Below are 16,194 nucleotides of genomic sequence, written 5' to 3'. Positions count from 1 at the left end.
AAATGGTGGGCATTACTCCTTATTAATTTTGTTTTGTTTTAAAAATTTCTATCAACAATAGAAGGGAATTCTACAGACAAATCCCATCATAGTACCCATGTTATCAACAGTAGGCACAGGGCTGTGTTAACAGTGTATTGGGGCCATACAACAGCTACTCACGGGAATAAAAATGTAAATGGTTAATAAAATTAAACATGTTTGCATGTTAGCATTAATTTAAAAATACAATAAAATGTAATAAATATATTGCTGTATTTATATGAAACAAGGTGCACTGAAGGGTTAACAGACACAGATTAGGGGCCCCTATGCTTGTGGGGTCCAGGGGCAAGTGCCCATCAGGCCCAGGCATTAAAACAGCCCTGAGTAGGCAAACTGTATACTATGAATCTCTTAAATGAGTTAAAGATATAGCTGGCAGATCCTAACATCTTGGGGACTGAGCAGATTGGGTTCAGATGACACTGGATTGCATATGGTCTTATACTAGTGGTGGTGAACCTTTTTTCCCTTTTGTGCCCAAAATGGGAGTGCATGCACGCTACAGCACCGGCACATAACCCATCCCCATGCATGCCTGACTGCACTTGTGTGAATCCCCGCACATGCACCCCTCCCGTTGGGCCATTTTTTACCCTTAGTCCTCCCTGAAGCCTCCAAAAATGGCCCAACGGGCAAACCAGAAATTCAGAAAAATGGACTTTTGTTTTGCCCATTGGGCCATTTTTCGCACTCAGGTGGCTTCAGGGAAGCCTCCTGAAGCCTCTGGAGTGCAAAAACAGCCTTCCCCAAGACTGAAAATCAGCTGGCCAGAATGCGCATTGGAACTGACATAGAGCAATGCGTCGTGTGCCCTTATATATGGCTTGGCATGCCACTTGTTACACGCATGCCATCACGATTTGCCATCTCGATCCCATTGAGAAATATTTCTGGGGATTGATGTGTAATCTTTTCATAATTTTTAATGGCTTAGAGCAGTTTTCAATTCTATTTATTTATTATTTATCGGATTTATGTGCCGCTCATCTCATCTGTTTCAGGGTTCTACTATGGAAAACAGAATTGATAAGAAGGCAATTATTCTAAATCCTTTTTGCAGATTACATATTGTCCTAATGGCACTTTAACTAATATATTTCCTACTATAGATAGACCTAGAGAAGGGTGTTTTCTTGACTCCAATCTTGTTCAATTTTTATATGAATGATTTGGCTGTCCCGTGCTGACAAATACATATGGGCCTTTTTAATAATATGTTGATATCACCTATTTTGCTTTGCCAGAAATGACTATTTCTCCAGTGACTGATGACAGCCTTCTAGAAATATACTAATCTTTACCGGAAATCATATAAAAGATATTTTGATCACTATCATATCGAACAGGAATGTTTAGGATTTCTTTCAGCAAGTCCTGTTTAAATGAATTTTCCTCATCCATCTTAGAAATGAGATTTATAAGGAACCAATTTTCTAGTGAGACACCCTGGCAACCCTTACACTCCTTGGGAACGTGCTTTTTTGTACTGTATCCTCTACTGGGATATAAAGAAAAAATACAACCCAATTACAACTACTTTTTAAGATTCCTAGGAATAGGTTATTTATTTTATGTAACTTACTGCCTTGCTGATGCCAGCTCAGACAACTAAAATGGTTGCAAAAGTATTTTATATTGCTATTAAGAGGCAAATTATTGTTACTGCAACAGCTCTAACTACTGTATTTTTTAGAGTATAAGACACACTGGAGTATAAGATGTACCTTAGTTTTAGGAGAGGAAAACAAGGGGGGGAATCTGCCTCTGCCTCTCAGCAATTTGCCTGCCAGCAAAGAGTACCGATGATATACACGGTTTGCTGTGCATTTCTGTGCTTGTGTGCCTGACCCATAGAAATAGCAAAGAATTGGAGAAATGTACATTACGGCAGCATAATTAATGCCAGAAAGTTTTCTTAAATGTAGTCACACTAACTCCTCCCAATTATTTAAATAGATCTACTCCAAACATCACAGTCAGGTTTAGCTCAGCTGCCTTATCTTAATACTAAAACAGGATTCTGTTACATTCAGTTTATACTTGTACAGATGTTGTTAAAAGTTATGTGGCTTTCTGGAAGTATACATTATTGTTATGATAAAATAGCACTGGGCCTCTTCTGATCGAGTATTTATTTTAAAAAGCTTTTTCATTTTATTAAATTGTCTAGAACAATAATAGCAGTCTTTAAAAAATAAGTCTAATAATTTAAACAGTCTATAGACATTTAGTTATTGACTTACCTCCTTGCATCCAGTTTCAGCAGTCTAATTAACACAAGAAAATAAAATTCTGCCTTTACCTCTACCTCCCAGCAATTTGCCTCCTTGCAGCTAGTTTCACTTTCAGTTTTAGCACATGGCCTGCCTGTAGCCTCAATCAGCTGTGGGTCAGGAGGTTGATAATCAGTTGCTTGTGCTAATCAGGTTCTGCACTGTTTGCTGCAAGGAGGTAAATTGCTGGGAAGCAGAGGCCAAAGGATGGGGGTAGCTGGGTAGGGCTACATTTGGTGTATAAGATGCAGCCAGGTTTTCACCGTCTTTTGGGGGTAAAAAGTTGTGTCTTATACTCTGAAAAATATGGTATATTATTTTTAAGTATTATTGTATACTATTGATGGGCCAAAGGCTCTAAGATCATTCATTCATTCATTCATTCATTCATTCATTCATTCATTCACTCACTCACTCACCCATCCATTTTTCATATTTAACTGGGACAACATTATACAATGACTTTGTCTAAGTGAGGGAGTATCAGAATTCAATGCAGAGATGTCCCCCATCCCTCACTTTTAAAAGGTCTTCAGTTCTTATTTGAAAAAAACTGATTATAAGTTGGAATTATACTCGGAGACAAACCTAGCTACATTCAGCCAGCATACCAGCTTCTTAGGACTTAGGACTGACACAATACCAAGATTCTAGACTACAGAACTGCTGCAGCTTCTTTTAGACTGTTTGAATTTACAAAGACAGAATATCACTGAAGCTTGACAGCAAGACAAGAAGCCAAATCGTGACACATCATTTTGCTTTGTTTTGCTGGTAGAACTGTGACAAATGAAGGCATATAAAAGAAAAGACAGAAACCATATTTTAAGTTCTTAATCAAGGTATGGACAATAGCATCAGTCATTTTTTACAAATTAAAGTGACTGTGCCTAACAAGACACTATGACAATGGAGAGTTGGATTTTGCTTTTAAACTGTTTGTGGTACTCTATCACAAAGTGATACAACACAGAACAATCGTGGCACTATTGGCAGCCCCTTATTAAAGACGGGACTGATCTATCACAGCTTTTTCCCTACAACAGAAAATTCTTTATTTAGCACTCATTTGGAGGAGCTACTCAAGGAATAGGAAAGTCTTTAAGGAGTTGTTTCCATTGCAGCTTGTTGTCCTCCAGAGTCAAACATTTTTAGATCATTCTAGAGATCTTGTCTACAGATTAGTGTGCTGGATATATATGTGCAAAACTGCAAAACAATAATAGATGTACCCAAATATAGATTTTTTTTTTACACTAAGGCCCAAAATGTTTTTGAACTATGGATTAACAGTATTTAAAACACTTTAAAAATGTTAACCTAGGTAACACTTTTCTTTCAATCAGTAAAGCTAATTGCTGTAAGACATTCTGAATTTCTTTATGTCTGTAGTAGTGGCATCTATATCTGACCATCAGATTGTGTAGGAGGGGATACATTCCATGAAATCATGCAGCTGGGCAGGGAGGGATGTTCCCTTTCAGTGAATGGAGATTTTCCACTTTAACAATATGATCATCATAAAGGGTGGGTCTTAAAAAGATTGTAGAGGAACAGAAAAATGCAAAGCTTGAGTTTGCAAGCCCAATTATGGCATTTTACCGTCTTGAATAGATCACTCTCTTAATCATCAAAGGATCGCTGAAGCATTTTCAAAAAAAATAAACAGTCAATCAAAGATGAGGAAGAAAGAAGGGGCACTGCAATGTTGCTTTCAAAAGAACAAGCATGCAGTGAGTAGGCCTCTGTGAATCCCCTTTTCAGAGTCGCCCCCGATATAATCCCACTTTTTTGTGACACTCAGCAAGCCAGAGGAGTCACTTGCTTTTCTTCTCAGAAGATCTGAAGCGTGCGCTATTTCTGAAAGGAAGTCCTCGGCCATAAGTCTTCTCCTGATGCTCCATTTCACCCACCTTGCATATTCCACGTGTGCTTTTAATGTTTACTATTCAAGACGTGATTTTGAAAATTACGCCACTGCATTGTTAGCATCAACTGTCTTGCTGTTTTGACAGGATGTCATTGCATATTCAGCTTGACTTGTTCCATTCTCTTCTGTTCTCATAGGTTTCCTTCGTTGAAGCCCAATCAAAGTGATATTTTAAAAAGAAAGGAGACAAAAACAAATTCATTAGCTATACTGAATTACATTAGAAATGCTGAAAAACATTCTGTACAAATGATTAATTAAAAAAGGATTCTTGAAACTAAAAATATTGTATCTCATTCCACCAACAACTTTGTGCAATTCTACAAATCTTCAAATTTGGACTATTTATCCACACCATGAATTACTAAAGAATTTTCTGCCTGATGACAGAAAAAAGGGATGAGCACCCAGATAGTTCCAGATATTCAATTCTCATCAATAACAGCAAGACTGCCAATGATAAATATGTAGAGAGCAGCAGGTTGCATATTCATGAACAAGGAAAATAGGGGGGAAATGCAAGGCAATAATTGATTGAAAGGACTATTTTCTGTCACCTTTTTCTACTCCACCTATCATCTAGCTACTCTATTCAGAAACATTCAGAAATATCTAGGTATGAAAAACAAACCATACATACATAATTACAGAACCCCAGTATACCACAATCATTTGATAGAGAGGTGAGAGGCACATAAATGCAACAAACAAACAAACAAGTTTTGGCTTAAGTGTCTACAAATGAAAAACAGTGTTGTTTCTAAATCAATCAGATGGGTATCAATGTCACATTGTCATCACATAACATTTCGCAGTGTTTTTCCCATTTGCAGAGCTGGGGTGGGCATGGTCTGCATGTGAAGCATCTGATCTGCAGGCCGCCAGTTTGGCACCCCTGTATAGACCCTTGGCTTTACTTTCTTCTGGGAGATGCAGATGTGGGCATGTTCACTCCTTGCTGTGAGGCGTGATGAGAGCCACTGTTGCATTATTATTGCTAACATTAAACTGCCAATTTAAAGAGGTTGCTTTTACGTGAATACTTAAGTTTGTAATTTTAACCTATTTTCCCCTGACGTGTATACAATTTAGACTTTTGCAACAATCAATACTAACCAATTTATGACATTCAAATTTGCTTTATAAGGCATACAGCCCCAGAGATCACTTTGAACTCTGCTTTTTAAATTCTAGCTATAAGATGGAAGGGGAGAGAATCCAACAATTATAATGCTGTTTCAGTAAGCACAAAATGAAGAATTTATGATAACTGATTGTATGATGATCAATCAAATCTTTATTATGGTCTCTGAGTCAGAAAGCACAACAATATAATACAGAGACTTACAATTAGTATAAATTATTATAAAACTTTCAAAAAGCAATACAATTACATAAAATGTACTATTCAATAACGCAGTTATATTATTTAAGATGACTTCTAGCATGATGATAATCCAATTCAGCTACAATGTATTAAGTTTCATAAAATATGTTTGTTTCCTGGCAAACATGAACTATGGTTTATTAATGTCAATTGTGACTTCAGTACTGTCACAGGTGAATTGTAACAGCAATAGCACTTATATACCACTTCCTAGTGATTTACAGCCCTCTCTAAGAGGTTTCCCGAGTCAGCATATTGCCCCCAGCTATCTGGGTCCTCATTTTATTAACCTTGGAAGGATGGAATATAAAGATAGCTTACAGGAACTATCAGTGATTAAGCATAGTGCTTATTACTATATATTTCTACTTAATCAGATATTTTTAATTATAAACTAATTTACTTTGATCAAAAGTATTAATCAGAGTCTTCAGAGAAGGGCGGCATACAAGTCTAATAAATAATAATAATAATAATAATAAAAATAATAATAATAATAATATCCATATTTTTCAGGATCATCAAAAAATAGTCAAAATAGTCACACACTGTTTAAAATATGCACTTCTGGCTGTCATAAAACATTATGCTGCTCCTTCCCCCACCCATGGCCATAATATTGCACTTAAGACCAGTTTCCAAGCACTCCACAATCATATGATCACCATTTTCAAATTTCTCTAGATCAGTGCTTCTCAATTATTTTCTGTTACATCCCCCCCAAAAGAAGAAGTAAACATTTCGTGCCCCCCCAACTCTCTGATCTGGGTCCCAATGGAATTTTAGTGTCAATATTTATTATTTTACTTATTATAAGCTGCAAGCAAACTATTGGCTGGGGAAGGCTGTTCTATCCACTTACCTGGAAGCAAGTCACACTGAACTCAGTGGAGCCTGTTTTTGGTTAAGCAGGTCTACAGTACTGTGGTTAGGGCTCTCTTTTTTACACGGGGCCAGGCCAGCTTAAGTTCATGGCTACTGCAGCGCCCACCGATAACAAGAACCCATGCAGCTACCCCGCCACCTTTTTTTCCGGGCTCAGAGCAGCGTGCAACTGGGAAAACACTCCCTATCCAGGGAATCAATTGAGAGGGACCACACACATTACCCAGGTCACATATGCCCCCCGGCATTGATATGAGAAGGGCACTACAGTATTTGAGAAGGACTGCTCTAGATTGTCAATGGGGTAGTCAGCAGGGAAGGTTACAAGCTACTACCACCTGCCACGGAGATGAGACTCTGTCAAGCAGGTAGTTCTTTGATGATGAAAAGGAAGCTGAGATTCAAGAGTAATAGGGCTGCCTACTGAGGAACTCTTCAGGTGGATTGCAAAAATGGAGGTCAGGTTCCAAAGATCAGTACCATCTTTGTGCAGTCTCTTAAAGGAGGTTCCCTTTGTGCAAAAGGGAGGGGTGTAAAAAGGGAGTTCAGATCCTGAAGATCCCACTCTGTTCCTGCAGCCCACCACAGAGGGTTCTGTTCCATGCATGGAAAGGAGATGAATTTTTTCAGTGGGATGCAGAAACAAACCTGGATCCCAAAGATTCAAAATTTGTTTCTGCAGCCTACTACAGGAGTTCCAGACCACCCATGGAGCTCTTTTGCTCTGTTCACATAATGACTACAACTAGAGGAGCTGGGATTAGGATTGTTGAGTGAAGTGGTCATGTCGGCATATTATTTAATGACCACTTCACCCAGTGATAGATTCTGGGGTTGCAAGTCAAGGTCTATGTGTAACTGAGTTTTTCAAAAGTATGCATCTTTCAAAAATAATGTTCCTAACTTCTGACCACCCTGTTTTATAGCTTGCTTATAATATAATTTAGTGTATGTTATATATTTAGGAAAACAAAAGAAAGCACCGTAGATAAAACAATCTAAAGTCCTCATTACTGTCCTAGTGCAAATTTTCTTTATAGCCTCCAATTACTTGTTAAATCTGAAATATATGTATATACAAAACTAATTATTTTTAAAAATATTTCTTCAATCTTCATTACTCCAATTCTGTTCTACTTTTTTCTCCATTCTGCTCCATATTTTTAAATTGCCATTTGTTTTGCAATTAGTACTGGTTTATGTTAAGTGCTCTTTAAATTCATAATATTCGCTCCATGCAAATCCACTCCAAATTCATGCCAGAAGCAGAAGTAACTCATTAACATGTCTACTATGAAATCTTCTACATGCAGTTGTTTTGCTAATTAGCAAATCACTGATTGAGCACTTTGTAAAATTGCTTTAAAATGAAAGGAGCAATTTTATGCTAAACAAATGAAACTTTATGATGTTGAGCAAAGAAATGAAATAGGAGTGCAAATTTATAACCTTTCCATCTCTCATTTTCCTGCATCAAAAAACCAAGAGAATATTATTTTTTAAATGTTCAGTTAAATACATCCTATTCTTATTTATCTGTCCCATTCAGACAGCAAAGCAACTACGAGAGAAAGACAGAGAAGCATGGGCCACAACCATTGGAAAATGTTGCAACTATTTCTATGGGAAGAAAGTACAGTAGAACAGGTTGTAACTGAATCTAATTACCATATATATTAATAATGCCAAATTCTTTCAATGCTTGTTTTTCATGGTCAGTCTTATGTTACATTGAAATCTAACCATTTATTTAGTGTTGCTTGAAACTGAAGGTAGGGACCAAAAAGGACGGATGATTTAGTCATTTAAACCTCATTTGTGGATTAGGAGATTGTGATCTACTTTATCAAAAGCTTTACTGAAGTCCAGGTATATTAGGTCTACTGCGTTGCATTGGTTTGGTTATGGTGTTGAAAAATGATATGAGATTCGTTTGGCATGATTTGTTTCTGACAAACCCATGATGGTAGGAAAGAAGAATTATGAAATATTGGATGGGAAAGGCTAGAGATATTACCTCCGGTTCTATTTTAGACAATTCTAGGTAGTCCTCAACATACAACCACAACTGAGCCCAAAATTTCTGTTGTTAGGTGAGGTATCTGTTAAGTGATTTTTGCTCCATTTCACATAAAATGTGAAATGCCACAGTTTTTATGTGAAATCCCTGCAGAGTTCAGTTGTTAACATGGTTAAGTGAAACATGGCTTTGACTTTGCCTGCCAGAAGGTTGAAAAGATGATCACATGACCCTGGGATACTGCAACTATCAAAAATATGAGTCAATAGCCAAGCAGCTGAATTTTGATCAAGTGACCATAGGGATGCTTCAACAGTCATTAAGGGTGAAAAATGGTCCTAAATAGTATTAGATTCCTACCTAGGCGGGGGTGGGGGAGGCATCTGGTAATGAAAATGGAGCGCCGGGTGAGCACGATTTGGCTTCTGTGCATACGCAGGAAGTAAAATCTTGTGAGAGGATGCATGGGCGCATGAGATTTTAGTGATTTTCTGCTTCTGTGCACGCCCGCGTATCTTCTCACGAGATTTTCTTCCTGTGCATGCACAGAAGCCAAATCTCGCTCCAATGCGCACCCAGAGCTGTGCATGCAACTGCACCAGTAGCGGAGTTAAGCAGGAACCCCCACCTGGTCCTAAGTCACTTTTTTCAGTGTTGTAATTTTAAATGGCCGCTAAATAGCAAAAATGATTGACTCTTTTCAAAGAAGAAAATGTTAATCGTAATTAAGTTTTAAGTTAAATTAAATTAAAAATTACTGAAATTAATTAAGATGAAGGGGTTTGTCTCATGTATTTAATATTTCTTTTTCCATTTTGTCATTGATTGTAATTCTAATTGAATTATACTCACCTATTCTCTTCCTCTGGAACTAGATGCTTATTATATGTCCTTTCAAATCGTTCAGGGTCACCACTGAGATTTAATATAAATCTCCTCAAATCCTCTTAATATTTAAACAATTCACTTGCTTTTAACTTTATTTATTTATTTATTTATTTATTTATTTATTTGATTTGTATGTATACTTGATTTTTTTGGGCTCTAAACTGATGGAATCATTGATAGAATGTAAGGTCTAGAAAGGAATTGTCCGGTCTTTGACCAAGTGAAGGATTCTTGATAGCCAAAACACTTTTAAAGCAGGACAATCTACACTTTCTAAGGTAGTCTTTTAACCTGTTGAACAGCTATTACCAGTAGCATTCCTTCCGCAGCTGAATCAGTCATCTGTGTGTGCTTCTGGTTTTTATTTTTGCAACAAACTTTAATAAAAGTTACAAAACAAAGTTAAAGAATTTGAATCCATACAGCATCCATGCATACTTGTACTACTAAAATGAGATTGCATTAAACAAGAACATATTTGATCTTAATGCTGGACAAAATAGCATTGTTTAGAATATGATGAATTTACAGTTTGCTGTTTTATGTTTAACAATCATTCTGTCCCATTTGGTTTGGAGAATGCTTTCTGCTGCAAGAATATGCCACTCTTAACCAACATCAATGAAGGCCTTTCTCTGTTTGATTTTTTCTTTTAGGCACACTTGGGAGTCCAACCTAGCAAAAGGCTACCCAGGGATAGCAATGCTGTGCAAAGTCTTTGTTTCTGAAGCCTTTAGGATATGTTTCCTTTGGTAGGCTTTCTGGTTTGTTTGGTTTTTTTTTTTTTGCAACTTTGCTTTATTTATTTATTGTATTTGTATTTACTTGTTAGTTATTCCACTACAAAGCACTTCCAAAAAAACATGTAGGTCTCTTCCATAGAAACTGTCTTCCATATGAACTGGAAGAGGTTCCAACTCCCAACCTCCTTTTTTGCAATATGTGCAGTGGCTCCATCACCAGTATTGTCACAAAATTCCATCAGTTTGAAGGAAACACACAGACACACCCTAAAATAAGTGTACATGGCTTAAAAAAAAAACAAAGGCTACTCAAGCATGGGAAAATTCTGGTCCTACCCATGCGAGTGATAAGATTTGTCCACTGTGACCTCTTCCTGTCTCCAAAACATTAAATCTAGCTTTGGCCACCAAAATGTTACCCTTCCAGTCTAGATGAGCCCTGGAACTTGCACATATTTCTAAGAATGTAAAGGCACATTGTTGGCATGGATGTCAGGAGAGAGGGGTGTTTATGCATATGTTTTGGGAGTGTCCGGTAGTACAAAATTTTGGAAAGAGATGCAAGATGAGATTAATAGGATGCTGAATATAAAATAGGTGATTACAAAGGAGATAGCATACTAATGAGGAGGGATATGGGTGACTTCAGAGAAATTAAAGAAGCAGCTATAAAAAGTGCCCAAGTGTTGTGGTTCAGTCTGGGACCCCTCCGGGAATGGCTGACCTTCTGTCGGTTTCCAGCTCAGAGGGAGAGGCTGAGGAACAGGAGGTGCAGACGGACGAGGAAGAGGAATCCCAGGCTGGAGAAGAAGGACAGCCAGAGTCCCACCAGGGGGAGCTCTCCCCAGCAAGCAGCCTGGATTCCTTAGGGGAAAATGCTCAAGACATCATAGACATGCGACAAAGGAGAGCTAATCAGAGACAGACTCAATTGGCTAAGTATTTCCAGCATTAGAGGTCACAGCTGGGTTTGGGTGTGGTGCTCTTGGGAAAGGATAAAAGGCGGACCCACCCTTCCTGGCTTGTGGAGTTTTATCTTGGAGATTCGTGAGACCTGTCTGTGAACTTTGGTGGCTTACAATCCTGGTTTGTGCCTTGGACTATTGAAACCTTGGGGGGGGGGGTGCCAGCAAGAAGCTTGTGGTATTGACTGGACATCAGGACCCTGCTGTAACGTATTATAGCCTGTCTGTTGTGAAGACAGGTTTTCCTTTGTGCTTATTTTTTCCAGCTATAAAATACTTTTGGCTTTTACCAGAGTGTCTGGCTGTTTTCTCAGTTGGTGTTGAGGTCTGGGAAAACCCAGACAGAACACCAAGCGGTAATAATTTTAGGTTGGAAGGATGCAACAAAATGGACAATACAAAACTGGTATCGGTACATGGTGGAATACATTCAATTTGAAATTATGGAAATTAAAATAAATACAATTGATGAAAATAAAGTGAAAAAACTGATGGGAAGATGGAACAGGGTCAGAGGTTTTATGGCTAGTAGAATTCGAGACCGAGCCATAAAGAACAAATTGGAATCACTCTACACTTTGTAAATATGTTGATGTTCCTGGTTTTAAACTTTTATAAATTAGTACACTCTCATTTGGTGGAGGGACCAAATTATTGTTGTTGGGTGGCGGAAAACATATCACTGTGCACTATTTTGTGTTGTGTGTCTTCGTTTATATTATAAAAATCAATAAAATTTATTTTTTTAAAAAGAGGAGCCCTGGAATTATACTTTTTAAATGTGTACCTCTGAAGGAAAATGAGCACTATCTCTCATAGAGTTTATGAGAAGCAGCCTTTATATATGGTAATACATTACCACATACTTTATTGTGTCTGAAAACAAGCCAAACACTCCCGAGTTTTTATTTTTCAGTCTATATGTCTCCAAGAGCATAAAAAGACACTACAAGTTGGACTATCACGATCTGTACAGACATCAGATAAAGATTTGACAGCATATTGAGGCCTAAAATAGAATGATGAGCTTCACTATGGAGCAGGGCCAGTTTTCTCATTGTATAGTAGTGCCCTCGAGAATTGTGGGATTATAATACCCAAGGGCAAAAAGATGTAACTGTATTATCTTACCCAGATGTCTGTGCTCATACAAAAATTACAAGCTTGCCTTACTTTATTCATAGTTCTTTTAAACAAAAATAATGCTTAATAACATTATAACTAGTCTATCAAAAAAGAAAGTAAAGAATCTTCACAATTTTAGAGGGCTATTTTCTGCCTGGCATGTGAAATTTTTTTATCATATAATTTGTGTGCTGTTCTTTTTTAGACATAATTGTTTCTATTCTCAAGCATTAACACTGATTGACTTTAATTCAATGGGTGAAAACAAGAGGGTTGGTTCTGAATTTCAGTAATTCTAAGGTTCTGCAATGAGAAACTAATTAACAGATTGCCAGGTCACAACTGAGATTCTCTCTGGCTTTTCAATGAATGATTACGTAGAAGATAACACATTTATAATGAACACTACCCATACTTGTATGGTATGGTATGCTTGGAATTCTGTTAGTAGAAAGGAATAAAAAAGTAAAGAAAACTAAATGGACCTTTCCTTTCCTCTGGGCAGCAATACCATTGCTTTCTAGCCTACAGCTGTGATATCCCAAGTATCAACCAAGTTATGTTGCAACTTTTCAAGGAAAATAAGGTTGGCAGCAGAAGATAGGTGAAGGGCAAGGGGAAGGAAAGGATGAGGGGGGAAATGTTGCCTTTCCCTTTAAAGGAAAAGAGAGACTCTCCTTTTGTTAGTTGCTAAATCCACTAAGAATCACTGGCTTTTGACCTTTGAAGGACCAAAAGACCAACTTAACCATCAAATAGGCTTTGCCTCTTGAGTAAACAAAAAATTGATAAATCAACTTCACCTTTTTTTTTGTTTTACTTAATTTTATATGACAAACTGATTAACAGAACAATAGATGAGTTACAGAAAGACATTAAATTATAACAGATTTGAAGAAGGCTATTGCATGTATAATAACTTCATTACGAAAAGCTAGATCACCAGTATTTTCAACGTAAGGTTTGCACTGTATGTGACCACCTGGCACAAAAACATTTTCTGCATCTTGGAGCAGCAGTTCCCAATCTTTTTTGGCACCAGGGACTGGTTTTCCTGGAAGACAATTTTGCCATGGACTGGGAGGAGGGTATGGTTTCAGTTTTGCTCACCATCAGCTTTGCAGCTGATTCATTACTGAAGGTTGGGGATCCCTGCCTTAGAGGATTAGGAGGATACTCATTTGTTATACAGATAGCAGATTGTATTATCTGTTTAAAATATGAATTTAATGGAAAACAGGAGACTGTGAATTGTAGTTCTGTCTTAAACATGAAAGCTTGTGGGTGACCTTGGACCATCATTCGCTCTCAGCCGAACCCAGTTTGCTTGTTTCTGTGGGACAAATAGAAGGAAGGGGTATGTGTATTCACTATATTGAATTATTTATAAAAATTATTAAAGTGGGATTAGATAAATAAATACATGAGCCAATTTTAGATCATTTTGCTTAAGATGTGTCTTTAGTAACATAAAGGCAAGGTAGAAGAGCAAAACCAAAAAGTTATTCTAAATTTCTCAGACAAGAGAAAACTGATTCTTATTAGGTTAAAAATAATCTGAAGCAGAGTATTATCCAAACCCTAAATTTTAAAATAAGACGAAAGTATGGTTCCAATATGGTACTAATGCCATAACAAGACACTTAAGCTGAATTTTATGATGTGTTGTATTAAAAAACCCCAACCCTACTTCACAAAATGCGGGACAAATTTAATTATACATAGATTTTTTCTTTATAATATTTTTTAAATCAAGCATTTTTAAAATTCCCCAACATGCTTTTTCAAGAGGCAACTGGATTTTCTTGTTTTTCTTTGATGACGTTTCACTTCTCTTCCAAGAAGCTTCTTCAGCTCTGACTGAACGGTGGCCTGCTTCTTTCCAGTTGCCTCTTGAAAAAGCACTTTGGGGACAATCATGACCTGGATGACTGAGAATCTCCACAGACATTTTAAAAACTTATTCACTCTGCTTTCAGATCGCAACAGCAAGCAGAATTAACAGGCACACATGGCCTACAAAACAATCAAAGACACAATTTTAGCAATTAGCTTAAACATTCTATCTTCTCAAACAATCAAATGGCACCTAAATAAACTACCTCTAACTCCTTATCAAGCTAATAACCTAAACAGAACTAAAATTTAGTGGCAGAAAAAGAATAGCATCCTCCAAATTAACTGTTCCCTGAAACAGCTATCAATATTACTGATCACACAAGAAGCCACTAATACACAAATTAAAGACAGAACTTCCACCTTATCAGTCAAATAATATTACCCACAAGGCAATCTGCAAGTCACCCAACAAATGCTCTGTCCTGCACATTGGCAAAAAGAATCAGAACACCAAATACAAGCTGAATAGACAAGACCTTACAGATGTCCTTCACTCTGTCAAAGATCTTGGAATACTCATATCAAATGACCTAAGTGCCAAAGACCATTGTAATAATATTGCCAAAAAGGTCTTAAGAGTTGTTAACCTAATCTTACATAGCTTCTTCTCCGGTAATATCACACTCCTAACCAGAGCATACAAAACATTTGCCAGACCAATCCTTGAATATAGCTCATCTGTCTGGAACCCATACTGCATATTGGACATAAATACTGTACATTAGAATATAGTAGAGGCCTTTACAGGAGCAGCTCTGGCACAGCTAGTTAAGACACCAACTAGAGGGGAGAATATTCTAGATTTAGTTTTTACAAATGGGAATTGGGTTTCAGAGGTCAAGGTGGGAGAAAATTTAGGTTGCAGTGACCATCTATGTTTGTGGTTTGATGTAAAAACTGATTGTGAGCAATCCTACACTGCAACCAAAGTATTAGATTTCAGAAAAACAAATTTTAATGCAATGGGGGAATATTTAAATAATGAATTAAAGGGGAGGGATAAAATGGCAGGAGCGAGCACCCAGTGGACTGTATTAAAAAAGGCCATCTTAAAAGCCACAAGACTTTATGTAAAGCAAATAACTAAAGGTAAAAGGAAGAAGAAACCGCTATGGTTTAGCAATGATGTAAGGGCTATAGTCAATGAAAAAAAGGCTGCCTATAGGAGGTATAAAGAGTCTGGAAGTATAGCTGATAGAGAGGTGTATAAAATGAGACAGAAGGAGGCGAAACAGATAATATATGCTGCTAAAGCCTCAAAAGAGGAAGAAATTGCAAAATCTGTAAAGAAGGGGGATAAAACTTTCTTCAGATATATTAGTGATAGGAAGAAGAAAAACTGCAGCATCACAAAGCTTAGTACCGGGAATAATACATGCATTGATGGGAACAAGGAAATCGCTGACCATTTCAATAGCTACTTCTGTTCAGTTTTCTCAAAAGACACCTTACAAAATAATACTATAGGGGGATATAGCATTGCTTCCAGCTGTACGGATTCAGCTCCAGTGATCTTAGAAGCCGATGTCTTAGAAGAACTTGAACGATTAAAGATAAATAAGGCAATGGGTCCAGATGTCATCCACCCCAGAGTTCTTAAAGAACTCAGATCTGTCATTGCTACCCCCCTGACTGATTTGTTTAACCAATCCCTGTTAACAGGAGATGTTCCTGAGGATTGGAGAATGGCCAGTGTTGTGCCTATCCACAAGAAGGGCAGTAGAGAAGAGGCTGGTAACTACAGGCCAGTTAGCTTGACATCAGTTGTAGTTAAAATGATGGAGACTCTACTCAAAAAGAGGATAAATCAGCACCTAAAAAACAATAACTTATTGGACCGAAATCAGCATGGCTTTACTGAAGGCAAATCATGTCAGACTAATCTCATTGATTTCTTTGACTATGTCACAAAGGTGTTGGATCAAGGTGGTGCCGTGGATATTGCCTATCTGGACTTCAGCAAAGCCTTTGATACGGTTCCACATAAAGAGCTGATGGATAAATTAGTGAAGATTGGACTTAATCCCTGGATAG

At 37.4% G+C, this 16,194-nt stretch overlaps 1 protein-coding gene across 2 annotated transcripts in view; it reads right to left on the bottom strand.

Moving 5' to 3' along the window:
* Nucleotides 1-2,798: 2,798 nt before the first annotated feature.
* PRIMA1 (proline rich membrane anchor 1) overlaps nucleotides 2,799-16,194 on the bottom strand; it is a 76,578-nt gene continuing 63,182 nt past the window's right edge. The window contains exon 5 of one of the 2 annotated variants that reach the window (XM_070753419.1): nucleotides 2,799-4,390. In XM_070753419.1, the coding sequence (XP_070609520.1) occupies nucleotides 4,288-4,390 (103 nt within the window). In that variant the 3' untranslated portion in view covers nucleotides 2,799-4,287. Of the gene's footprint in view, nucleotides 4,391-13,065; nucleotides 13,595-16,194 lie in introns of those variants that run through there. The other variant, XM_070753428.1, reaches the window with a different exon arrangement.

The sequence above is a fragment of the Erythrolamprus reginae genome, chromosome 1, assembly GCF_031021105.1.
Source record: "Erythrolamprus reginae isolate rEryReg1 chromosome 1, rEryReg1.hap1, whole genome shotgun sequence".
NCBI classification, from domain to species: domain Eukaryota; kingdom Metazoa; phylum Chordata; class Lepidosauria; order Squamata; family Dipsadidae; genus Erythrolamprus; species Erythrolamprus reginae.
The sequence above is the reverse complement of the archived record's forward strand: the minus strand, read 5'-3'. Positions and strand labels throughout refer to the sequence as shown.